This window comes from Clarias gariepinus, chromosome 1 (assembly GCF_024256425.1).
Source record: "Clarias gariepinus isolate MV-2021 ecotype Netherlands chromosome 1, CGAR_prim_01v2, whole genome shotgun sequence".
NCBI classification, from domain to species: domain Eukaryota; kingdom Metazoa; phylum Chordata; class Actinopteri; order Siluriformes; family Clariidae; genus Clarias; species Clarias gariepinus.
Genome location: NC_071100.1, coordinates 315,199 through 342,338, shown reverse-complemented (window position 1 = coordinate 342,338; position 27,140 = coordinate 315,199). Strand labels below are relative to the sequence as shown.

Genomic DNA, 27,140 nt, shown 5'->3' with positions numbered 1-27,140 from the left:
GGGGGTGGGAGTATTTTTATTTATTTATAAATTTTTTTTTTCCTTCTTCTTCTCCTCTGTTGTGGGGCCTGGTGGGCTGCCCCGGGCTCTGCGGTGGCCGGTGGGGCCGCTGCCATGGGCCCTGGTTTGGATGGGCCTGGGCCCCCGGCCCTGGGCGTTTTTTTTTTTTTTTTTTTTTTTTTTTTTTTGGGCAACGGGGGTGCCTATGGGGGTCAGTAGGGGAGCTGGTCCCAAGGGGGGGGTACTTGCCCCCTCCGATTATTTTCTCCCCATCCCCGATGCTTCCCTCTTCCCGCTCCATCACAACACCATACAGGTAGGGCTTTGGGGTGCGGGGGTGTTGCTCAATTTTATGCAGCTCAATTTTATATCACATCTTAGACACTCTAATTACTTACTGTCATGTTACACATACATATAGGGCCTTGGGGGTGGGCACACTGAATGGCGTCCAGAGGGCGTGCTGTTTAATCAGCCTTACCTCTGGTGCCAGTGCCCACGTCCCAATTTTAAGTGGCATGTAGACATTTAGGGTTATTGGGAGCTGACACGAGCTGCCGGAGGGTGGTTAGTGTTTTGCCCCTCCCTTGTTTTAAAGCACTTTAGAACAACACACACCAACACTACATTAGAGCGGGAGGAGCGAAGCGGGGGTCTTCCTTTTTTCCACACCCCCGTTCTCTATCCGCGGTCCAGGGCCGGGGGCTGAGAGGAGGAGCTGGCCGTTCGGTCGGGGTCTGGGCTGGTGGTCCTTTCCGCTGCTGCGGGGACCAGGGGGGGTCTTTCTGTCCCCACGACGGAGGGAAGTGGGTATATGGGGAGTGTGAGTGTGTATACTGTCTATTTTTGTGTGTCTACATGTGTGAGTGTGTGAATATTTGTTTGTGTGTATGAGGGTGGGAATGTATGTTTGTGTATGTGTGTGCCTGGCTGTCTACGTTTAGGTGTCAGGTCAGGTCCTAGACTCCACCTCTCTCAACATCCCAGGCCCCCCCTGCTTTGCCACCACACACAGCTGTGGGGTGCTCCCAGCCGCTGGTGGGTTGTTGGTTTCTGGCTCCGGGGCGGGGCGCTCGGGTGAGCGCTGGCTCACTCGCGGCGGTCGCTGGGCGGAGTCTGGCTCTCCTGGCTTGGCTGGGCACCGGCTGGTGGATGGGGGGGGCCCTGGGATCTCTGGACCCAGGGACCGGACTGCCTCGGAGTGGACGACCACCGGCGGAGCCTGCGGTCCTGTCACCACGGCCCCCTGGGGCGTCTACACTGGGGCTGCTAGATGACCCCCCTCTGGGCTCTCCGCTGCCCCTTTCGGGGTGGGGGGGCTGTCCCTGCGGTGGTTCTCCTGAGACTCCTGTGCTCTGGGGGGCCTCTGGATGTCTGGGACCCGTGTCTCCGCCGTATCTGCTCCATGCCTCGCGAGACGGGACTGTGGTCCCCCACACACACTATTAAACATTTACATGGAGGAGCCCTATGAACACAAGCGCGCTCACACACACAGGTGTGCACACAAACGTTCACACTGGTGTACAAACAGGTGCTCACACACACACTGTCTTTGCTGTTGCTTCAAAACAAAATGTTTATTTCAAAATATTTTATTAATCAACAGGTTTTGGGATTTGTGGTTTGCCGCGAGTCGTGCAGGTGTTGGTTGTGGCTGCGGTTTCTCTGCTGTTGTGTCTTCTGTTGTTTTTTTTTTCTCTTTTTCTTCGGCAGGTGCGGAAGCAAATTTTGATTGTATTCTCTCCCCCCTTACACCCCCCCCTCCCTTTTTTTTTTTTCTTCTCTTTTCCCTTTTTTTTTTTTTTTTCCCCTCAATTGTTTGTTTGTTTATTTATTTTTATTCCCTTTTTTTTTTTTTTTTTCTTTTTACTCTCTTCTCTTTTTTTGGTCCCCCGGTCTTGTCTATTATAATATGGGAAACAAACAAAAAAAAAAAAAAATGGCTGTGAATGATGATAGAACAGCTACACATACACTCTATGTGTTATCTGTGATACTGACAGGCCGGGAAAAAAAAAAAAAAAAGAAATTATTATTCAGAATGAAACAATGGTTAAAATCTGAATCTCAAATCCTTGAGAGCAGTAGCCAACAAGCATTGGAAATATGTGCAGAACAACTATAATGGTGGTAAATCCCTCAGAAAGGTACAGGACGCACAAGTAGTACAGTATATCCAGCAGATAAGTACAACGTGACATGTAGCACAAGTTCTGCATGATCGTACACGCTGGATGTCATGTGCTGTACATGATCAGCCGGGGTCACAAGGTGTAACTACCTGTTCACTATAAATAGAATTGCACTTTGATATACTTTCAGAAGAAGGGGATCTGTGAAATGGGTGAAGGATCTCCACCTGATGGGTTTGCCATCTATGACACGAACAGTGATGGGGGATTGTAGTGAATTAATGGCAGCCTGTAGTTGCTTCACCAGGTCCGCAGACAGGAGATACCGTATTCCCCCCTGCACCAAGGCGTCTAGGGGAGCTGGATTTGAAAGGAATTGCTACTGGAATTGTAATTAGTCAATTGAATGGAGAATAGAGAAGGGCTTAGCCTTGTTGTTGGACTTGATTTCCCAAAAAGGAGTAATGTATTTCTTCTAACGAGCCCTTCCAATTAATTGGCGCTTGACACAGAAACAAAGCATGTACTGTATTACTTGCCTTCGTATATTTATTGTGTTTACATGTTTAGCAGACACCATTATTCTTATCTTTATCCATGTGCAAAGGGTTAAGCTTCTTGTTCAAGACCCAACAGTGGCAACTTGGTGGTGGTGGGGTTCGCACCTGGTACCTTCCAATCACTAGTCCAATCAGTCAGTGTATCCATTATCCAAAATATAGTGTAAACTGTAATGTGTAACATAAACTGTACACCCTCTCAACATCTATATGAAGCAGTTCTGCACTGTACCAAAAGGCTTCAGTGCTTGTTTTTAGATTTGTTCCTGCTGAGACCTGCTATGTACTGGTTTTTAAAATTACACTGTGGCACTAGAACCACTTGTACTCTGCAACTAATAACAATAACAATGTAAACAGCAATAGTTTCATGGCAGCAATTAGATTAACACCGAGAAATACTTTGGAACCACTTATTGTATTGACTACTTAAATATTATGTGGAGATATTACACTCCTCCTGGCTCCCGATCTGAGCTCCCGATCAGAGTCAAACAAACAGGCTGCTGAATCTCTTCTTTAATCTGCAAGCATGTGGAACTTGAAATATAAGCTTGACCTTAGTGAAGTGGCATGTAATGTTTCTCACACCCATGGGCAGAGGGCACACCTTTCCTTGTGATTGTCAGGATGGAGATGGAAAGATTGACAGAAGGAGATATAGAGAACGATGTGGGAGGAAGGAGCTCTGATTCCCTCAGGTTAGCATGAGCACTCACTCAGTGTAATGGTGTGTGGATTGAAGCTGGCGAGCTGTAACGAGTTCTTCGCATCCGTAGAATGGGGTTTATAATTAATTACAGCTGCTGCAGTGGTTACCGGCTCGTGGCAAAAAGAAGACCAGCACAGCACCTACCACATTTAACTTAAGTCTTTTTACAGTGAGGAAAGAGGCGGATATAAGGACTTTTTAGATTTTGAAGATTTTTGAAAAATACAAAAGTATACAAGTAATAAAACATACAAAAAGATTGTGTCACATGATATGCATCGAGTGTTAATTTGCATAAATTAATATAAAATAATACGTCCTCTTTTTTAGAGTCATGTGGTTTTCTGTATATATATATATATATATATATATATATATATATATATATATAGTTTTAGTTACTGTAGCTGTATAAGGAATCGCAGTTGGATTAAAATTGATGTTATTATGATTCTAAATAATAACCATAACTATAGTAACAGTCAAATGTTATGCATTAAAATAGGAATAAAATCACATTTTTGAAGAACAACGTTTGTAATCTTTAGAGATTTTTCAGCTGACATGGACATTTTGTGTGCTTCAGATATTGACGAGTGTGCAGCAGGAACACACAACTGCTCAGCAACCCAGACGTGCTACAACGTCCAGGGAGGATTTCGCTGCATGTCCTTTACATGCCCTGAGAACTACAAGAAAGTGTCGGACACACGCTGTGAGAGGATAAGCTGCTTCGGCTCCCAGTGCCAGAACATCCCAGTCCATATCACCTATTACCAGCTAAGCTTCCAGACTAACACCATCACCCCGGCGCAGATCTTCCGCATCGGCCCCTCTCCAGCCTACTCGGGTGATAGCATCATCATTAGCATCCCGCGTGGCAATGAAGAAGGTTACTTTAGCACGCGCAGGCTCAACAGCTTTACCGGAGCCGTGTACCTGCAGCGACAGCCTCATGGCCCGCGTGATTTCCTCATCAACGTGGAGATGAAGTTGCTGCGCCAGGGCACAGTCACCACATTCCTTACCCGCATCTACGTCTTCATCATAGTGCAATCCATGTGATGACACCTCGTGTTGCCTCACATCTTGCTTTTATAGGGAGCTAAGTTCATGAGGGGGTTGTCAGAATATCTCATTATCCGCATTGCTGAACAGATTTTCAAAAGACGCTTGTCCCAAAAAGGTTTGATTGTGCTTTTTTTTTCTTTTTTCCAAATCCAACAGCTTGTGTTCTGTAATGATTTGAAATAGAAAGACAGAAATATTTTGATTTCCATCTACATTTCTCAATTGCCAGATTTTTTTTTTTTAACAGTTTGTTTTTTTTCTCAACTTTTTCTGTACTGTGTCATTATTTGTACAAAGCATGCTTCCTGGCAAAGCAAAACAGTGGGAAGGATGGAATGGAAAATAACATGGATCCTTAATCGTTCCTCACATAAGTGCTGTATCCCTTTATTTTAGCTACTAAACGTCTTAGACAGTTAAGGAACAATTATTGTACTTATTGTACTCTAAAATATAATTAGCTGCATCAGTGTATGTACTCCTAATGAGTACATCGACAGCACTTCTCTTCAACATCTGTAATCACTGTGATTCATATTTTGCAACTGAAAGGATGTATAATATTTTGTAATATTTGTACTTTGCTTGTTTCATTTGTATCTGTTAATGCAAGGCACATTTGACAGTCACACTTAGAGTGTGTGTGAGCTACAATACAGCACTGAGGACATAAAATGTTTAAACGTTTTTATGTGGAGGGTTTTTTTCCTTTCTTTCTTTCTATATTTATTTCTGTATATTATCTAATCCTCTCAGGGTAAAAGTATCAGCTCATTTCTTCAAACAATGTCTAAGTTTAAATCACCACTGGTTTAATAAATAAACAATAAATAACGGACCCACAAAAAAAAAAAAAAAAAAAAAAAATATATTATATTAGAGCATAAATTCAAAGGTTAATGGTTTACAAATTACATGAGACAATAAAATAAAATAAGCAATGTGAAAATAAATATGTTGGGGGGGGGAGGGGGGAGGAGTCCATGGCAGGGGGGCATTTACTTTTCTTTTCCTACGTGAGTCAGTCCATGTCAGTCGTGCTCTTTAACCAATCAGATGTGACCTCGCCATTTCAACCAATCATAACCCAGCAGGAGCGCAGGCTAAATCCTGTTTACATGAAATAAACCTGCTCCCGAGCAGGTTCAAGCTTACAGATATGTTGCTATGACAACAAATGCGAGAAGCGCATCGAAGAACGAAACAATCCAAGATCAGGACATCCACAACAATTAAATCCGGCTAACTGAGTTAGCGACGTACGAAGAACGGACCCCAGGAGGTGATATATAATATCACAAATAAATAATACCTAAAGTTTACCCTGTGTTTATGTTTGAAGATATCTCCATTAAAGAGGAAGATCCTGACCATGAAGACCAGCTCTGTAAGACATCAGGCCTCTCCGGAGCTTAGTTACTGTACACTTTCACTCACTACTCTACACTACACACTACCTAGTGCACTAAAAGCTAAAATTTACAGAACTTATAGATTTTGTTTTCAGGTTAGAGAAAGAGTAATATCGTAACAAGGAGTGAAAGGACATAAATATTTTCTTGTATTTTCTTTGAATACATTTCAGAATATATATAAAGATTAAAATAACATAAGAAGTGTAGAATATCACATGAAGGGTGTGTGATGAATTGGTACACTATCCAGGGTGTACCCCACCTTATGCCCTAAGTCTTCTGGGATAGGCTCCAGCCCCCACAACCCTGTATACAGGTTAAAGCCGGTGAGTGAAATATTTAAAATTTAAAGAATATTTCATTTATGAACATGTGGGGCTGAATATTCATCTAGAGTAATTTAGGCTGGGGGAAATGCATTTTACTACGACTTTAATCTCAAACACACCTTTACACTTGAAAAGCCTTAACTAGGGTTATCTCCAAATGGTTATAGCCCCATAGCCTCCCTCTGCCAATACATTGATGAAATTAAGAGTTGGATGTGCCAAAGGTTTCTTCAGTTAAACAAGGAGAAAACTGAAGTCATTGCATTTGGAAACCAAGATGAAGCTCTGAAGGTGAATACCTTCACTCTAGGGGTCAAACAACTAAAAATCAGGTCAAGAATCTTGGGGTAATTCTGGAGACAGACCTTAGTTTCAGTAGTCGTGTCTAAGCAGTAACTATATCATCATACTATCATCTCAAAAACATTGCAAGAATGAGATGTTTTGTTTCCAATCAAGACTTGGAGAAACTAGTCCATGCCTTTATCACCAGCAGGGTGGATTATTGTAATGGTCTCCTCACCGGCCTTCCCAAGAAGACCATTAGACAGCTGCAGCTCATCCAGAATGCTGCTGCTAAAATTCTGACTAGAACCAGAAAATCTGAGCACATCACACCAGTCCTCAGGTCCTTACACTGGCTTTCTGTAACATTCAGGATAGATTTTAAAGTACTTTTACTCGTTTATAAATCACTCAGTGGCCTAGGACCTAAATACATTACAGATATGCTCACTGAATATAAATCTAACAGACCGCTCAGATCGTTAGGATCGAGTCAGTTAGAAATACCAAGGGTTCACACAAAACAAGGGGAGTCTGCTTTTAGATATATTGCTGCACGCAGTTGGAACCAGCTTCCAGAAGAGATCAGATGTGCCAAAACATTAGTCACATTTAAATCTAGACTTAAAACTCATCTGTCTAGCTGTGCATTTATTGAATGAGCACTGTGCTACGTCCGAACTGACTGCACTTTATTTTGTTTACCTTATATTTAAAAGAAAAATGCAAATGAATTTGAATTCGTTTTAATTAGTTTTCTATCTTTATTTTTTATTTAATTTAAATTACTTAAAAAGTTTCATTGCAAACTGTTTTTTATTTCTATTTTAAATTACATTTATTTTTTTTTCTTAAAAAATTTCATTGCTATTATTTTCTATTTCATTTTATGATTATTTTCTTTGCTTTAATGTAAAGCACTTTGAATTACCATTGTGTATGAAATGTGCTCTACAAATAAACTTGCCTTGCCTTGTAACAGTTTATAGCCTTCTTGCATTTCATGTCTGTTCTCTAATGAATCATTTTGTTTCACTCCTCCAGACGTAAACAATGCTCCTGTGCAAGTCTTTTCCTGCTCCACATGTCATCTTTCCTGTGCATCTCAAGTTTTCCTAGACAAACACATCCAGAGATGCCACTACGAAGAGTATGTGAAAGAGCAGAAATCAGAAGAGATTAAATACGAGCATCAGATCCCCTCTAAAGACTCCAGTAGTCCACCGACATCATCATCTGATACGCTCATTTCTAATAATTCTCACAATGATATCCAGATAAAGAGTCACCACTGCTCAAATTGTGGAAAGAGTTTTGGTCATGAGAATGCACTCAAAACCTACCAGTGCAGATATGCAGGGGAAAAGACACAACACTGTTCACAGTGTGGAAAGAGTTTTGGTCTTCAAAACCCCCTCGCAACTCACAAGTGTTGATACGCAGGAGAAAAGACACAACATTGTTCAGTGTGCGGTAAGAGTTTCTATCAGTTGAGCAATTTGCAACGACACCGGTGCATTCACACGGGAGAGAAGCCGTATCACTGCTTATATTGTGAAAAGAGTTTTAGCCAAAAGAGTCATCTTCAACAACACCAGCGCATTCACACAGAAGAAAAACCGTATCACTGCTCACAGTGTGGAAAGAGCTTTAATCACCAGAATGCCTTTCATCGACACCAGCGCATTCACACAGGAGAGAAGCCGTACCACTGCTTACATTGTGAAAAAAGTTTTACTCATCATAGTGCTCTCCAAGAACACCAGCGCATTCACTCAGGAGAGAAACCGTATCACTGCTCACAATGTGGAAAGAGTTTCAGTAGACAGGGTCATCTCCAGCGACACCAGCTCATTCACTCAGGAGAGAAACTGTATCACTGCTCACAGTGTGGAAAGAGTTTTGCCCGGCAGGGTGATCTCCAAAGACACCAGCGGAATCACACAGAGGAGACGCCTAGCTCAAAGTCTGGAGATGCGTTAAGTTATTCAGTTACAGTTCAAGGTCCCATATTTTACTGTTTCAAGAACTTGACTCTTTTCACCCAAAGTGTGTTAATGTTTTAGTAACCTTCAGATAATGCATTTTCACAGTCCCTTTATTTTACTCTTTCTCCCAAAGTTCTCTTTCAGAGTCTATGTAAGTGAGCCACAACTGAGACACGTCCCATTAGGAAAAAAAAAAAACTAAGCAGGCCTCTTCTTCATGTATTGTGTATATAAAAATTGAGAATGTCTTATATGTTATCTAAAACTCTGTAGAAGTTGAGTGATGCAATAGGACAATGACCCAAAACACCAGAGCAAGTGGTGCCTTTTGAAGTGGCCAAGTCAGAGCCCAGACCTCAACCCAGTAGAGATGCTATGGAAGGATGTGAAGAGGATCATACACCTGAGACGTCCAAAGAATATGACCAAGCTAAAGCAGTTCTGTCAGCAAGAATGGGCTAAAACCCCTCTTGAACGATGTGCAGGTCTGATCCACAGCTTTAGGAAGCAGGTTTTACTACCACTTAAAATGTTGTATGAGTGTTCAAAAAAGACATGCTGACATGGCAATGGAAGCCTGGGAAAAGCAGGCCTCTCCATACAGGTCAGTGATTGAATATGTACAAAGTTTACAAGACAAAATCAGTCACATGCTTCCTATAGTTTTAGAGCACATGGAGAAAGGCCAGGTGGAACAGAGAAAACTTATGGCCAGCCCACACAGTCCTGGGAGACAACATGCTCTTATTACAGCCTGTAAGTTCCTGATCAGGTGGCAAAGACCTTACACAGTAGAAGAACAAGTGGGGCCAGTGAACTACAGACTGCAACAACCAGGTAAGTAGCTATATAAACGAGCTTCATCATATGAATCTATGAAAACAAGTGGATCAAAACGTTATTATGCATCTGGGTCTGGATATCTCCATGTGCAGCTAAATTTTCAACTTTCTGACCAGCAGGTCACAAGTGGTAAAAATTGGTAGCCACACATCAATAACCCTCAGTACAGGTGTACCACAGGGGTGCGTTCTCAGGCCCCTCCTGTACTCTCTGTTCACTTATGACTGCACTGCTTTACATACCTCAAACTTGAACTACAAGTTTACGGAGACACAATAATCACAAATCAGGATGAGACAGCCTACAGAGAAGAGGACAGGGCACTACCCAGCTGGTGCAAAGACAATAACCTTTTTCTGAAGATGATGGACTATAGGAGGCAGGGGGCCAGACACTCCCTTATCTACATCAATGGCGCCTAGGTGGAGAGAGTAAACAACTTCAAATTCCTTGGCGGCATCATCACAAATGATTTCTCCTGGACAACACGCACTGACCCCTTGGTAAAGAAAGCTCATCAGCGGCTATATTTCCTGTGGAGACTAAGAAGTCAACAGGTGCACAAGTGTTGTTCCAGCCAAAGCCAGAAATCACTGCAAAAAGTGCTGGATACAGCACAGTACATCACTGGTACCACACTCCCATCCATCCAGGATATATACCACAGACGATGCCTGCAGAAAGCATGTTGCATCATCCAGAACCACAACACAGACTTTTCTCTCTGTTGCCATTTGGTAGAGCACCAAGAGACTGAAGGACAGTTTCTATCACCAGGCTATTAGAATTCAAGATGCTGTTTAACTTTGTTGGAAAAACAAAACTTATTATTTGAAGAGATCCAGTATGATGGCCAGGGGTAGCACAGTGGTTAAGGCATTGGACTACGGTTCGGAAGATCCCAGGTTCAAACCCCACAACCACCAAGTTGCCACTGTTGGGCCCTTGAGCAAGGCCCTTAACCCTCAACTGCTCAGATGTATAATGAGATAAAAATGTAAGTCGCTCAGGATAAGAGCGTCTGCCAAATGCCTAAATGTAAATGTATGATGAATGAGTACAGTAATGGTGGCTTCAACTTTTTGAACTTTACAACCTTGAATTACACCTTTAAGATTAATTGGATTAGATGTTTAAGTCTCCAACTTCATTATGGAATTTTATTCTTAATTACATTTTCTCTCATGTAGATGGTCTACATTTCTTATTGTTATGTAATTATAATATTGATAAAAATCCCTGTTAAACTTTCATGCTTTCACAAACAAATGCTGATGGCTTGGTCTCTGATTTATAAGCACAACTTTACATCTAATTTTTTAAATCTGGAACAACAGGCATTTATTATACAAAAACAAAACCCTTTACTTTCAACAGTGGTTTCATAATAATGCTTGTTTGGTTAGTTAACTCTCCAATCAAAAGAGGTCATCTGTATAAATATATAATTTATTTTTATCCAACATTCCCACTGGGATCATCTTCCTTTTTAATGGTTTTGAGAACAGCAGTCACTATTTATTGTTGGGTGTCACTGGGAAAGCTTGTTCTTCAGGACGACTCAGAAACCAAAATAAGCCTATTTATTCTTTGTTTCAACAAGATATTGTATGTCCTCCTGCTGCTGTCTCATGTTGGTCTGTCTTTGTGGGTGATATAGAATGAAGCAAGGTTTGGCTCCTACCACATAGATTTATTTTGAACAAATAAAGTTTGTTCACCACTTACAGAGACCCAAGAAGGACATTGATATGAATGACCACCCAGTTATTTTACTTAATTTCTTTCTTTATTTACACTAAATTGTAACATTTTTATAAATTTCTATTTTTCCCCCTATATGTTCTATATTTTGCTATATTGTGAATGTCCTTATTTGTACACTGGGTCAGGGGTAGCACAGTGGTTAAGACATTGGACTACGGGGTAGCACAGTGGTTAAGACATTGGACTACGGTTCGGAAGATCCCAGGTTCAAACCCCACAACCACCAAGTTGCCACTGTTGGGCCCTTGAGCGCGGCCCTTAACCCTCAACTGCTCAGATGTGTAATGAGATTTAAAAAAAAGTAAGTCGCTCTGGATAAGAGCGTCTGCTAAATGTAAACTATATTTTTATTTTTATTTTAGGTAAATTTATTTTCTATCGTATTTCTTTTTATTCATATTTGTTTCTTATCTATAAGCTTTTATTTTTTAAGTCACGGGCGGTCGTATGAGCATTTTTTAAGCATTTACTTTGTATGACTGTGCATGTGACAAATAAAATTTTAATTTGAAATTGAATTTTGAGTTTGAACTGCACATTTTGCAAAGACTTTAGAGAAACGTTGGTACACTTGTTTTGGACGTGCCCACATAGAAAACAGCTATAAAGGAAATTATTTATTATTTATAATATTTACCCTCACTTTACACTACAGTGGAAAAATGTTTTGTTTGAATGGACATTTCATTACCACTGCAAGTAATGATTTCTCTCAGATTTACTTAATTGACTTGATTTTGATTATATATTCATCAATCAAAGGTTGTAAACACACTGAGACGCTTGTTGTTGTTTTTATCTGAATGGTGATATTAAACTGTACTGAATCTGTGACAGACTGCACTAACCCGAAAAGCTGTGAAAACATTTAACCTGTCAGCTTTACAATGTGATTCTATTTTTTCTTTTATTTATTTATTTATTTATTTTCGTATCCCTCTGACTTATTGATATGTTGTATACACAAGAGTCCTGTCACTTGTTCTTCACTGGAGATTCTTCTTGTTTTAGTAATAAAAAGGGCCTGATCCAGACTCCTGACCAGCTGGGGGCTGTGATGCACCGTTCCGTTGTTTGCAAAGCGCCAACAAAAACACAGAAGAAGTTGTTTCGCGGGGTGTTTTGTTCGTGTTGCTGCCAGTCTGCCGCTCCAAACTCCGGTCCAGCAGGTGGCGGTAGACCGCACCAAAGAAGAAGAAGATAATAATAATAATAATAATAATAAAAGCGCAAAGTAGAAGTTGGACTCGGGACGGAACATCCTGAGCAGTTTTACACTCCTGAGGTGCAGCGTGCGCGTGTGTGCGCGAAGATCTAACACCTTTAAACCAGGGGGTAAGTTTAAACAACCCGAATGAGTTAGAATGAACTCCGGCAGTGTTTCATACACACACACATATAAACATACACACACACACACACACACACACACACACACATATATATATATATATATATATATATATATATATATATATATATATATATATATAAAATGTGTGTGTGTGTGTTTAAACACTAACCCATATAGTCCACACTGTGGTAGAAACAGAAAGTGAAACATAATCTGTGAATTTATTACTTATATATTGGTTGTTTTGTTTGTTTGTTAGTTTATATTATTCAATTCAATTTTATTTCTATAGCGCTTTTAACAATTTTCATTCCCGCAAAGCAGCTTTACACAATGAAAAGAATTATTTAAGTTTGTATGAAATGTGAATTTGTATGAATCAAAATGGTCAGTTTGTCCCTGGTGAACAAGCCGAGGGCGACAGTGGCAAGGAAAAACTCCCTGAGATGGTAATAAGAAGAAACCTTGAGAGGAACCAGACTCAACAGGGAACCCATCCTCATCTGGGTGAAACGGATAGCAGTAAATGATCTGCATTTATACAGTGTGTTAGGTGGCTGGAAGTTCAGTATAACAGTTAATGTCAATTGATGTTAATATAGAGCCCGGGTAGTTAGTGAAAACTCAGGTAGATTTGTAGGAAGTTCCAGTTCTGATCTATCAAACTGTCAAGGCCTCAGAGAAACAGCTTCCAACACCAGTCAAGGCCAGAACTGTCTTCTTGGTACAGAAAAGCCATCCCCAGACACCATACGCATCCCAAAGAGGAACACGGGGCATCCATGTGACAAGATCTCCTAGCATAAGCGGGGCACCAGGATGGGTCAGACAGGTCCGGAGGGCAGAGGGAGTCTAAATCACTGGCAGCTCAGCAACGACATGTGTAGCTCGACAGAGAGAGGGAAAGAGGGAAAGGGTGAAAAAAAAAGAAAGAGCAGGAGAGAGCAAAAGAGAAGAGATAAGTCACACAATGTATAATGTAAATGTATATTTACTGTAGAGTGAAAGCAGAGACTCCGGCAGGACTAACTATGACAGCATAACTAAAAGGGAGGAGCCAGAAGGAAACACAAACATGAGGGGGAACTGAGATGTAAAGCAACCAATCACCTCACCGTCAACAAACCTGAGTGATCAATGAGAGTGGGGAGGACAGCATCTAAACATACCAGTTCACCATAATACTCTACGTCCATGAGTCCCCCAGATCTGCTCCTTTACCTATGGCTAATCTATTTATAAAAATGCTTGATTAAATAAATAGGTTTTTAGCCTGGACTTAAACACTGAGACTGTATTTGAGTCCCAAACACTATTTGGAAGACTATTCCATAATTTCGGGGCTTTGTAAGAAAAAGCTCCGCCCCCTGCTGTAGTTTTCATAATATGCGGTACTGATAAGCAGCCTGCATCCTTTGATCGAAGTAGGCATGGCGGATCGTAAGACACTAGCAGTTCACTCAGATACTGCCGCGCGAGACCATTTAATGCTTTATACGTCAAGAGTAGTATTTTAAAATCAATGCGAAATTTCACAGGGAGCCAATGCAGTGAAGATAAGATAGGGGTGATGTGCTCGTATCTTCTGGTTGTAGTGAGGACTCTCGCTGCTGCATTCTGGACAACCAGACAGTAAGGCATTACAATAGTCCAACCTAGAGGTGATAAAAGCATGAACTAGTTTTTCTGCATCGTTTAGCAACAGTATATTTCTTATCTTGGCAATATTTCTGAGGTGAAAGAATGCTATCCTGGTAATATCATTTACATAAGCTTCAAATGTAAGGCCGGAATCTATAATCACACCGAGGTCTTTTACTGTTGCACTTGATGAAACAGAAAGGCCATCTAAAGTTACAGAGTGATCTAGAATCTTACTTCTAGCTGTATGTGGTCCTATGACCAGAACTTCTGTCTTATCTGGATTAACACCTGTTCAATTTCTCATTAATGCAATTATCTTATCAACCAATCACTTGGCAGTTGCTTCAATGCATTTAGGGGTGTGGTCCTGGTCAAGACAATCTCCTGAACTCCAAACTGAATGTCAGAATGGGAAAGAAAGGTGATTTAAGCAATTTTGAGCGTGGCATGGTTGTTGGTGCCAGACGGGTACCTGAGCATTGTTTCTGACCTTGTCCATCCCTTTATGACCACCACGTACCCATCCCCTGATGGCTACTTCCAGCAGGATAATGCACCATGTCACAAAGCTCGAATCATTTCATATTAGTTTCTTGAACATGACAATGAGTTCACTGTACTAAAATGGCCCCCACAGTCACCAGATCTCAACCCAATAGAGCATCTTTGGGATGTGGTGGAACAGGAGCTTCGTGCCCTGGATGTGCATCCCACAAATCTCCATCAACTGCAAGATGCTATCCTATCAATATGGGCCAACATTTTTAAAGAATGCACCTTGTTGAATCAATGCCACGTAAAATTAAGGCAGTTCTGAAGGCAAAAGAGGGTCAAACCCCGTATTAGTACGGTGTTCCTAATAATCCTTTAGGGGAGTGTATAACTGTGTTTCGTCATCAACAGTGAAAACTAATACCATGCTTACAGATTATGTTGCCCAGAGGAAGCATGTAAAGGGAAAAAAGCAGGGGGCCTAAAACTGAACCCTGTGGAATACCAAACTCCACTAGAGAACATTTAGAATAATCACCATTTAAGTCACATATTGATACCGATCGGTCAAATAGGATCTGAGCCAGGAGAGGGCTGTACCCTTAATTCCTACTACATTTTCTAGTCTGGGGAGAAGAATACTATGATGTAATACTACAATGGTGTCAAAAGCTGCACTGAGGTCGAGTAATACAAGCATGATTGCACAACCCTGATCAGAGGCCAGTAAGAGGTCATTTACTACTTTAACAAGTGCTGTCTCTGTGCTGTGATGAGGCCTAAATCCTGACTGATACAGTTCATGTATGCCATTTCTATGTAGATATGAGCATGGCTGCTCCGCTACTATCTTTTCCAGAATCTTAGAGATAAAGGAGAGGTTTGATATCGGCCTGTAATTGGACAGCTGACAGGGGTCGAGGTCAGGTTTCTTTATAATCGGTTCAATAACTGCTAATTTAAAAGATTTTGGAACATACCCAATGCTGAGTGAAGAATTAATTATTCTCAATAGGGGTTCTGTTATTGCTGGTACTATCTGTTTAAGAAAATGTGTCGGTACAGGATCTAATATACAGGTTGATGAATTTGCAGAAGAGATGAGTGAAATTAGTTCATTCTCTTCAAGGGGAGTAAAGTATTCTAGGTTCTGATCTGACATGGCTAGATTAACGTCTGCATCAATTACATTGTTCGGTTTCAAAACCTCAATTTTATGCCTAATATTTACAATTTTATTATTAAAAAAGTTCATAAAGTCCTCAATATTACACAATGTTGTTGTGGAGATTTCTGCAGTGGTCTTATTTCTGGTTAATTTGGCTACGGTATTCAATTAAAATTTAGGATTATTTTAGTTATTTTCTATAAGAGTTGAGAGATATGTTGATCTAGCTACACTAAGAGCTTTTCTATAGTTCAGGATGCTCTCCTTCCATGCTATTTGAAATACTAGTAATTTAGTTTGACGCCATTTACGTTCTAATTTCCGAGCGGTCTGTTTTAAAGTGCGTGTGTGATCGTTATACCAGGGAGCGAATTTCTTATCCTAAAATTTTTTTCTTTTAACTGGAACTACATTAACTAAGGTATAACGAAACGTTGACTCTAAATATTCAGTCGCCTGATCGAGTTCTGGAATTATTGATTAGTATGTTGGACTGTAGCGTCCAGTTAATCGTTCTCCAGAACAGTCTTTTAACAAGGATGCTCTGTTAGGTTTTACAACAATAAAACAGATTAAATAACCCTTCTTTTTGTTGTTCAGTGTGTGTTTAAAGGAGTTGTGATGAGTTCAGCAGGAGACAGACGCCGCTCCTCCAGGAGGCCCAGTTCTCCTCTTCCCTCACAGGTACACATACTTAGTCTTTGTCGTGATTAAGTGCTGCACTTTTGGTTTGTAAGAGAGAAAACCAGGGTTATGAGAAACAGGCAACATTTAATTCATGTTTAAAATCCAGTTGTGATGCTAAAATATTAAACGTTTGAGTTCTGACTACTATATTTATTAACTTTATATGGTCTTAAAATTGTGTACAGTGGAACTTTGGATTACGGGTAACGCGAGTGTTGCGAGTGTTTCTCAAGATGAGCAAAGATTTTTAATTCAATAATTTGACTTGGAAAATGAACAAGTCTTTTTTTTACGAGTACCGAGCATCATGTATCACGCATGCGCTTCTTGTTTTGATGCCCAAAGTCACGTGATCACAACTGAGCCAACGGTTTTTATCTCTCTTGCGCTGCGGAATTGTGGGTAATCGTCTCCCCTGCTGGGTCTTAGTGCTCGTCTCTCAGTGGTATAATCAACATCCTTGCACGCGTGTTCTGTTTGCTATAACACTGTGACCATGTGTGTGTGTAAAATATATTTTATTTTGTGACTGTATTCATGTCTGTACAGCGCACGTGTAAAGCAAAAGAAAGTCTTATTAGAGAGGTTAAAGATCCATTTTCTCCATCTGTGTTTCAGCCTGTCGTTATGTTTGCGCGCGCGTAATTTGACACCGTGCCCCTTCACACACACACATACTCTTTTCCTCTGCTCTGTCGCGATTCTTTTCAAAGGTAAAGTACTGGTTCATTTGTTTGTTTGTTTTACTTTACAGCAGTGATTCCGTTAGTTTGCCAATTTACACTAGCGATGTTCCTTGCTAATTTTTCAGACAAAACAGTCTTCCTGTTAATGTGTGTGTTTGTGTGAAATTCAAATAAGAGGGGAGAAAGGTTTACTGTGTAAGATGAGAAGAGGGAGAAGGGGGCGGTCTGATATCTCCTCTCCTCTTACCTTAGCTTCACACACACACACAGCACCTGTGAGCACAAACAGAAACACTTATCTGTTGAGATTTCTTTTTTCTTTTTTTTTAATGTACAGTGCCTTGTTCTTTAATAATTTGGGTTTCCATTGTTTCTTATGGGAAAATTTAGTTTGGTTCTTGAGTGTTTCGTAATATGAGCCACGTCTGGAACAAATTATGCTCATAATCCAAGGTTCCACTGTAATAATATCAGGAAGAAAATATTTTTATATTTTTAAAATCATGACATTGACGGATATTAACCCAGGTATAGTGAAGATAATCACGATTATTTTACACGATTACTTATTGACTTTGGAAATATGTTGCATTTATTGAACAGTGAATTCTCCTTAAAACAGTTTAAGACAGATAAAACAGATAAAGGCAAACAAGATCAACAATGTAGCGCACTTCCACAATCTTTTAAAAACAAGTAATAAATAAAATATAAATATTAAATAAAATAATAAATAAGTTATAAATAATAAAATATTATTAATAGTGTCGAGATGGCAAAGCATAACGCTTGTCCAGAGTATTTATCATTTTCCTGAATCCTTCCTTCTCAACCGTGCTAACAGGACACATGTCTTTGGCTAAAAAGTATGTAACGGCATCTGTTATTTTTTTGTGCCTTTCTGAGCTGAATGGATACGGAGTTGCACTGAAGAGCGTGTCTTTAATGCATGACTGTGTTGCCGAGGATGTTGTGGGGGTTGTTTGTCGTTCTTTCTGTTTCTTTATTAGTTAGTCATATGTCGGTCTGTTTTTAAATTTTAAATGGTTAAAAAGATTTGTGGTGTTACCAACCGGTGCCGACACAAACACGTAGAAAATCTTGCACAATCTTGATTGTTTTTAATCCACGTACGCTTCTTCGAATCCAAACTGTTCCCAAACAACAGAATTACTTTTACCTCTTTTGTTGACCAAAGACTTCTGTGGCTGCTCTTTTTCTACCATCTTCACTCTCACTAATTTTTAAATGCGATCAGGTACCACATACTGTACGCAACATCTTCACTGACAGTATAGAGTGAGAGAGTTCAGTCTTCTGGAAGGGTGAAAGTGCGGATGCGCGCGCGTCAGAACGCAGGTCAAAAAAACTTTTTTTAAAAAGTGAATAATCGTTTTTTTTTTTTCGATTACACCATTTTTGTGATCGTTGAGACCCGAAATTGAAATCAAAATTCGATTAATTGCACAGCCCTACAATGAGGAGTGAGAAAGGAAATCTAAAGTCTTTTCTGAGTGAGTGTTATTGTTGTTTGATATTTAGCCGTGTGAGGACATGAAAATGGAGACTTCAGATGGAGGAACATCCACATGGTCAGAAGTGAAGAAAGAGGAGATGCTGGAGCTGAACATCTGCAACCATGGAGGCGACCTGGACACCAAATCTGAAGATATCTCCATTAAAGAGGAAGATCCTGACCATAAAGACCAGCTCTGTAAGACATCAGGCCTCTCTGGAGCTCAGTTACACTCTCACTCACTCACTCATTATTCTACACTAGCCAGTGCACTTAAAAGAACAACAGGGCTCTGATTATTTAGCCATTAAACTAAAACACCAGAAGAACTCTTATTCTCCAGCATGCTCGGTATAACCTATTAGCTGTTTTACTCGCTTCTTAGGAATATAGAAAAACATGCCAAAAGCAGAAAGGATAAAGAAAATTCAACACAAAAGGAAATTCTGTAAGCGTCAGTTAATCAGTGGTGTTAGACGCAGATGTGTGCAGTTTTATAATTTAAACAGCTGCCGGGTTTTACTGAGCGCGCTGGAGAATGAGTTCTTCTGGGAACTTGGTCACGCTTTTTATTTTTATGTAAACTCTTTGCTCCAACCCCAACCCCCCAATGGGGGGCCCAATATAAAAACTAATTTGTCATTTAATACATTGCTTTCTTTACCGGCATGCAAATGTTCTTCTTCTTCTTCGTCTTTCAGCTGTTCCCTTTCAGTTGTTGCCACAGCGAATCATCTGCCTCTATCGAACCCTATCTTCTACATACTCTTCTCTTACTCCAACTAACTATATGTCCTCTCTCACTGCATCCATAAACCTCCTCTTTGATCTATGTTTAGTTTAATGACAGTTCCAACCTTAGCATCCTTCCACCGATATATTTACAATCTCTCCTCTGAACATGTCCAAACCACCTCAATCTGGCCTCTTTGACTTTATCTCCAAAACATCCAACATGGGTTGTCCCTCTGATGAACTCATTCTTGATCCTATCCATCCTTGTCACTCCCAAAGAGAACCTCAACATCTTCCGCTTGGGCTCCTCTCATTTAGACACATGTATTCTGTTTTGCTACAACTAACCTACATTCCTCCGTACCTCCACCTCTCTAGATTTTCCTTCACCTGTTCTCTGCTCTTGCTACAAAGTACAAGTGTTAGTGCGCGTCTCTTACTGGTATAATCAACATCCGTGCACACACACACACACACGCACACACACCGCCTGCGCGCATAAACGGAAACACTTATCTTTCAGGATTTATTTTTTAAAGGTGAAGTGACGGTTAATTTTTATTTATTTTTTTTACTTCATATTGTGTGTTAATTATCTGTATTTATTTTTTTGGGCTGTGGAACAAATAATTTGAGTTTCCATTATTTCTTATGGAAAATTTGTATTTGGTTTACGAGTGCTTTGAAATAGAATCCACTTCCGGAATGAAATTATGCTCGTAATCCGAGGATTCACTGTACAGTTTTTATTAACTTTTTTGCCATGTTTGGAAATAGTGAATGATTTTGCACATAATAATGCAGAAGTTGAATGCTGAAACAAAATTTGTGCTGAGAATAATAAGACCTTTTTACAGTACACACACATTTGGACATTATTTTATTCCATTTTATTTCTCTATTCCCAGACTGTGAGATCTGCAAATCCTTCTTCTTCAACAAGTGTGAGGTTCATGGTTCTCCCCTCTTCATCCGTGATACGCCTGTACCCATGGGGGTCTCTGACCGAGCCAGACAAACTCTTCCTCCTGGACTAGAGATTCAGGAGTCCAGTATTCCTGATGCAGGACTCGGAGTGTTTAATAAGGGGGAGACTGTTCCAGTAGGTGCACACTTCGGACCCTACCAGGGAGAGCTGGTGGACAGAGAGGACGCCATGAACAGTGGATACTCCTGGGCAGTGAGTTTGTTTTATATAACTATTTGTTTTATATTTGAGACATCAGGTTCTGTGACCTCTATCTTATAATCACTACTTTTCTTAAAAACCCAGTGCCGCTTTTGACAGAAAAATCTTTGCAAATGTTCAGAAAGTAACGGTAAGAATAACATTTGTGTATTTATTTATTTTTTTACACTTGCTGAAACAAAGCATAATAGCTTAATAGTTCATTGTTTATATTACAGTTAAATCATGTTAAAATGTATAAAATTTGATATTGTGGTTATAGGTGCTTTATCCTCGAAAGTTCATGTCATATTTTTGTAATTTAATCGATATCATGCCTACCACAATACAAACATACACTATTTTGGTGATTTAATTAATCTAATTATTAACTGAAATGCAATCTTAAAATAGAATTTGAATTTACAGTCACATTGATGCCAATTCAAGTGACATAGAGCAGCTAAGGATGATGATTAGGAGGAGGAATCGACTTCTCAGACCATGATAGTAGATGGCAGTAATTCAATTCAATTCAATTCAATTTTATTTATATAGCGCTTTTAACAATGGTCATTGTCCCAAAGCAGCTTCACAAGAAAAAAAATGAAAGATTTTTTTTTTTGTTTTGTTTTTAAGAAAGAAAAGAAAAGAAAATATTTGGAAGTGTGTATGTGTGAGAAAAATGTGTCTAGATAATAATGAAATGAATGAATGATGAATGAAATGTCTCTGATGAGCAAGCCAAGGGTGATGGCGACAGTGGCAAGGAAAAACTCCCTGAGATGGCAATAGGAAGAAACCTTGAGAGGAACCAGACTCAACAGGAAACCCATCCTCATCTGGGTGATAACAGATAGAAATAACATCAAGTGTGTTGTGCAGGTGAAAGTTCAATATATCAGAAGTTGTGTAGATTCAGTTCAGCAGTAGGTGCGGAGGGCAGATGGGGTCAGGATCACTGGAAGCACAGGAGCAGGATGTGTAGCTCCAGCCATCATAAAGCAGAATCTAGCTGGAGCAGGTCCTTCTCAAGATGCCTTAGAAACCTCGCAGGGTTGGCCTTTGTCTACTGAAGCTGGCACAATCTCCAGATGTCTCAGGATGGGTAGAAAAATACAGAAAAGATGGAGAGAATTAGCGTAGTTGCCATTCAGGATAGGTGTACTGGAGTATGAGGTTATGGGATGAGTTACGCGTATGCCAGATTAAAGAGATGCGTCTTGAGCCTACTTTTGAATTGGGAAACCGTGTCTGCTCCCCGAACAGTGTCTGGAAGGCTATTCCAAAGCTTTGGAGCCAAATATGAAAATGCCCTGCCCCCTTTTGTAGATTTAAAAATTCTGGGAATTACCAGAAGTCCGGAGTTTTGTGATCTTAAGGGACGTGGTGGATTATAGCGTATCAAAAGACTGATTAGGTATGAGGGAGCTAAACCATTTAAAGCCTTGTATGTAAGTAGTACTATTTTGTAATTAATTCTAAATTGAACAGGTAGCCAGTGCAGGGATGATAATATAGGTGTTATATGATCATATTTTCTGGATCTAGTGAGAACCCTGGCGGCTGCATTTTGGACTAACTGTAGCTTGTTTATTGAGGATGCAGGACAACCACCTAGTAATGCATTACAATAGTCCAGTCTGGAGGTCATGAATGCATGAACTAGCTTTTCTGCATCAGATACGGATAGGATACTCCTAAGTTTGGCAATATTTCTAAGATGGAAAAGGCTGTTTTTGTGATATTGGAAATATGATTTTCAAAAGACAAGTTGCTGTCTAATATCACGCCCAGGTCTTTTACTGTTGAGCTAGTAGTAACAGTACATCCTTCTAAACGCAGGCTGAATTAGTAATGAAGTAATGAAGCGGACTATCAGGATGAACGTGTACAGCAACACAGGACACAATCAGAAACAAGTCAGTGAAAGGCAATGCAAAAAGGAAAGAATATACATGGAGAAAAATACAAGATCAAGCTCTGTCTGGTGATTTCATTGCATGTGTTGAGGGAGGCACAGAGGACTGGTCTGACTGGACACCATACACGTATTTCAAACAGTTTGTCACTGATTAAATGACTCAAGAAACTGCAGAACAAACAAACCTGAACAGTGTACAAAAACAGGGCAAGGAGAGAGAGTAGGTTCTAGGGATGTACATGCATATGGGGTTAGTACAGATGTTCTGTGTGAGAATCTATTGGGAGATGGAGACAAAGCTCCCTGCAGTTTGTGATGTGAAGTTTTGAAATCGTTTTTTGACACTGATTCACCTTCAGGACAACCTCAGTGTGTCTGATGATGCAAAGTTAGTTAAACAGTGAAAGCTCAGGCCATGGTTACAAAAACTACGAGAAGAGTTTCTCTGCATACCTCCTGAGGAATGCCATGCAGTTGATGAAATCATGTTGCCATTCAAGGGAAAATCTCATCTACGTTTCTACATTCATGCAAAACCTTACAAATGGGGTTTCAAAATGTGGTGATGTGCTGGACAGAGTGGCTTTATGACTTTGATGTTTGTCAAGGTTCAGAAAATCCAGACAGAGAAAAGTCTGATGTTGGTGTCGCAAGAGTAGTCATGCTGAAATTGACATCAACACTTCCCACGAGAATACATCACAAGGTCTTTGTAGACTTCACATCAGGTCCCCTGGTGCATTGCTTAAAGAGAGAGGAATCCACTACATTGGCACGATCAGAATCAACTGGGTTAGAAAGACTGCATAATAATGGATGAAAAAGAACTAAAGAAAAAAATGGAAGAGGGTCAATGGAATTCAATGTAAACCAGGACAGCGACATCATTGTAAGATGGTAAAAGGCCAAACTGCCGTGTGTCTTTTGATGTGAGGACAGGATGGCACTGTTTTTTTTCCAACATGGGAAAACCCGGCTTCGTTTCGGATGCGAGCACTGCACGGGCAATCACTTTACATGTCTACTGTGTGAAGTGTTAAACTGTTTTTATGCCTACCACATAGCAAAAAAAAAAACTGTTAAAAAACACATATACTCACACACACACGCACAAACTGAAAAGTCCCATATGTTCAAAATGTTATGGGCAAAGTTTGTTTTTTTATCTAAAATTAACATTGTTGTGACAAAAAAGTTGCAAAAAAAGCCAAATGTATCAAAAGTGATATAAAAAAATCTATATAAAATAAAGGATTTTGCTGAAAAAACTAATAAACATCTTGGTTCCCAAAAATCTGAATTTCCTGCCTATTTTTTGATGTGTTGGGCCTTACCGGGTTTTAAAATATTAAAAAGCGTAATAAGAAAAATACCCTACGACACAAACGAAAGATCTAGCTAAAGCATGCAGCCTAGGGTTTTTACTTGGTGTGTGTGTTATGATGCAAGATTTCACAAAACTTTTTATGTCTATGCCATCACCTTCTGGTTTATGTCAATAAAGAAATACCATCTTTTTTTCTTTTTTTTTGCCAACTTCATTCCCATGTTTCAGATGCTTTAAAATTTTTGCGTTTTAAAAATAATGCCGACTTTGGTTCTGCGTCATTTATCGGAAAACCCAAACAAAATGAGATGACCAATGAGATGAGCTCTATGGGTTAAATAAAATACAAAAAAACAACCAGAAACATGGCATTTCCATGTCCACATGACCAAAATAAGTGGTGCGGAAGAGGTCATTCAGATCCAAGCAGAAGCGTGATTACCACCAAAAACATTTTTCTTTAACTATTTCTGTTGTTTAGTGTAAAAATTGCTGAATGTAAAACATGACTCTTAATCGAACAATGAATGTCCAGCAGGCATTAGATTACTTCTCCGGAGTGGAAGATTCTGAAGAGGAAAATCTCTCCTCCGATTGGGATAGTGAGGATTCCTATACTGACAAAGAAAATGGAGATCTGTCTTTTGCGTCCCAGCCAACGTAAGTTTGTCTTCAAAACTCGTATATACTTGTCAGTAATTTGGTGAATGTGTAAAGATTGTAATATGTAATTGCTGTAATTTTTTTTTTTTTTTTTTTTTGCAGTGGTCTCTGAGAACAGAAACAAATCTCTTGCACCATTTTTTTTTTCTTTTTACATCTGTTTTTGACTTTTCGCACATTTCTGCAGTGTTCGTTTTCCCTTTTTGTATTTTTTTTGTCTCTAGGGAAGGCGACCATGTTACACTTTATATAAGATTTGATTGTAAATGTAATTATTATTATTTTTTTTATATTCACATGAATACAGTGCTGAGCAGCCGCCCACACAGCCTCCAGCAAGGTACACAGCTGGACAAAAGAGGCCATTGATTTGGGAGGAAGACCTTTTTGACTTAAGGTAAGCTCCTTGTTTTGTTTTGCTAATGAGGATTACTTTGCCTTGTAAATGTAGAAATAATGCTCGGTTAGAAGTCGATTTGGATATCACTTTTTGTCTTCTAGTGATAAACATTCAGAAGTTCAGGATTCACCGACTGCATCAAAGCTGAGGCGAGGAACAAGAACCGGTCAAACATCTCATTCCAGCTCCCAGTCGGCAAAAATGGAAAACTGGAAAACCGAGCACGACCAGGATATCGCTCCGCCACCATTCCGATTCAGGCCACTGAGGACCCCTGGTGTACAGGTCGATACCACGGTGGAGCATTCCCCCCTCAACCTGTTCCAGCTGTTTTTCTCTTCAGCAGTGGTCAAACAACTGTGCAGCAACACCAACAAGTATGCTGCACAAAATAGTCCGGGCAAAACCTATGATTGGGAAGATGTAAATGTAGAGGAGTTTTACAAGTTTTTGGGGCTGGTTCTGTACACTTCACTGGTGAAGCTGCCAAACATCCAGGACTATTGGAGGCGGGACTCCATTATGAGTGTGCCTTTTCCTGGATCCATCATGACTCGGATTCGTTTCCAATCATTGATGTGGAACCTCCATCTAAGTGATCCAAAGCAGGACCAGGAGAATGATGGGGAGAAATGCACACCCGGGTTCGACAAACTGTTCTGCATCCGACCACTCTTGGATAACATGCGTGTGGCCTGCAAATCATTGTACCACCCGAAGAGGGAACTGGCTATAGACGACAGGATGGTGGCCACAAAAGCCAAAACTGGGTTGACCCAGTATATAAAGAACAAACCCACCAAATGGGGGATAAAGCTCTTTGTGTTGACAGACTCATGCAATGGATACACTGTTGATTTCAGTGTGTACGTTGGAAAGTCACGCGATCCAAGCATTCATGGACTGTCGCATGATGTGGTTTTGGATCTGGTGCAGCCACTGGGTACTGGATACCATATTTACATGGATAACTTCTACACAAGCCCAAAGTTGTTCAATGACCTGGCAGCCATGAAGTTTGGGGCCTGTGGAACATACAGGGAGAGCAGAAAAGGGTTTCCTAATGGCCAGGGTGTCCTGACAAAAAAGTCACCACGTGGCACAGTGCGGTGGATCAGGCAGGACTCCATTGTTTTTGTAAAGTGGATGGACACACGAGAGGTGTCTGTGTGCTCCACTATTCACCCTGCCTTTTCTGGTGACACCGTTCAGAGGACGATGAAGGACAAGGATGGAAAGTACAAGTTGGTCGCCGTTCCTTGCCCTGTTCCAGTGCTACAGTACAACAAGTACATGGGTGGAGTTGACCGATCCGATCAGCTCAGCCAGTACTACTCTACACACAGAAGGGCAAGCTGTTGGTACCACACCCTGTTCCTTCACTTCCTCGACATTGCCTGCACCAACGCTTACATCATGCATCTGGAGCTTGCTGACAGAAACAAATCGGGGAAGTTGGCACATAAGGAGTTTGTGTTGCAGTTGGTGAGTGAACTATGTGGGGTGGAAAAAACAGGAATTCCTACAAAGCGACAGAGTGACCATCTTCCTGTTGCTTGTGCCAAGGAGTTTAACAGCGCCAACAGGGCCACAGTGGGGCGCAGGCGCTGCCAGAATTGTGCTGGTAAAGGGGTGCGTAACACCACTCCCTGGAAGTGTAAGGCCTGTGACACTCCCCTTTGTCTGATGCTGGACAGGAACTGTTTTGGGGAGTGGCATGCATAGCCTGCTTGTTGACTGGAACTGTTCATATTTGTTCAAATTAGTTTTATGTTCTTTTTTTTAGATTAGATAAGTTGTAGTAAACTGTTATCTGTAAATAGTCTGTGTGTGTCACGTCAGGCAACACTAAGGAAGGGAGGGACCGCGGTCCGGATCCAGTCCAAGTGCCAGTTCTATCAGAACCCTGATGGCTTTCTGATAAACTAGGATAATTAACATACCAGTAATCTAACATTTTTCTCTCCGAATTGGGCGTGGCTATACGCAAACATAAATGTGATAGTTTACCATGTATGAGAGGAAGAAACTGAAAAGAAAGCATGACACAGCATGGCTTGCGCCAAGTAAAGGAAAGTAGACTATGAACCTGAACCTTTTAAAGATGAATGAACAGGTCAGTGTTTATTTTTCCTGCAGGAAGTTTAAAACCAGTTTGTCTCAAATGTTCCAAAGCGCCACTATAAGACAAAACACTAATCATTAAAGCAAACATATCTACAGTAGTCCGAGTAAGGGCCTGTTGGCATGTTTAATACCTGAACTGAGAGT

General features: G+C 40.4%; 1 protein-coding gene across 1 annotated transcript; it reads left to right on the top strand.

Moving 5' to 3' along the window:
* The first annotated feature begins 12,401 nt into the window (after positions 1-12,401).
* LOC128523341 (piggyBac transposable element-derived protein 4-like) lies at positions 12,402-26,661 on the top strand. The gene is made up of 7 exons (XM_053495674.1): positions 12,402-12,440; positions 16,364-16,447; positions 18,679-18,850; positions 20,296-20,567; positions 24,345-24,466; positions 24,777-24,866; positions 24,971-26,661. The coding sequence occupies exons 2-7, from the start codon at positions 16,385-16,387 to the stop codon at positions 26,592-26,594; spliced, it is 2,343 nt and encodes a 780-aa protein (XP_053351649.1). The 5' UTR covers positions 12,402-12,440; positions 16,364-16,384; the 3' UTR covers positions 26,595-26,661.
* Positions 26,662-27,140: the final 479 nt, after the last annotated feature.

Coding starts and splice junctions, on each gene's coding strand:
- LOC128523341 (XM_053495674.1), top strand. CDS start 16,385: ATGAGTTCAGCAGGAGACAGACGCCGCTCCTCCAGGAGGCCCAGTTCT. Junction 16,448..18,678: donor GTTCTCCTCTTCCCTCACAG/GTACACATACTT, acceptor TTTGATATTTAG/CCGTGTGAGGACATGAAAAT. Junction 24,467..24,776: donor TCTTTTGCGTCCCAGCCAAC/GTAAGTTTGTCT, acceptor ACATGAATACAG/TGCTGAGCAGCCGCCCACAC.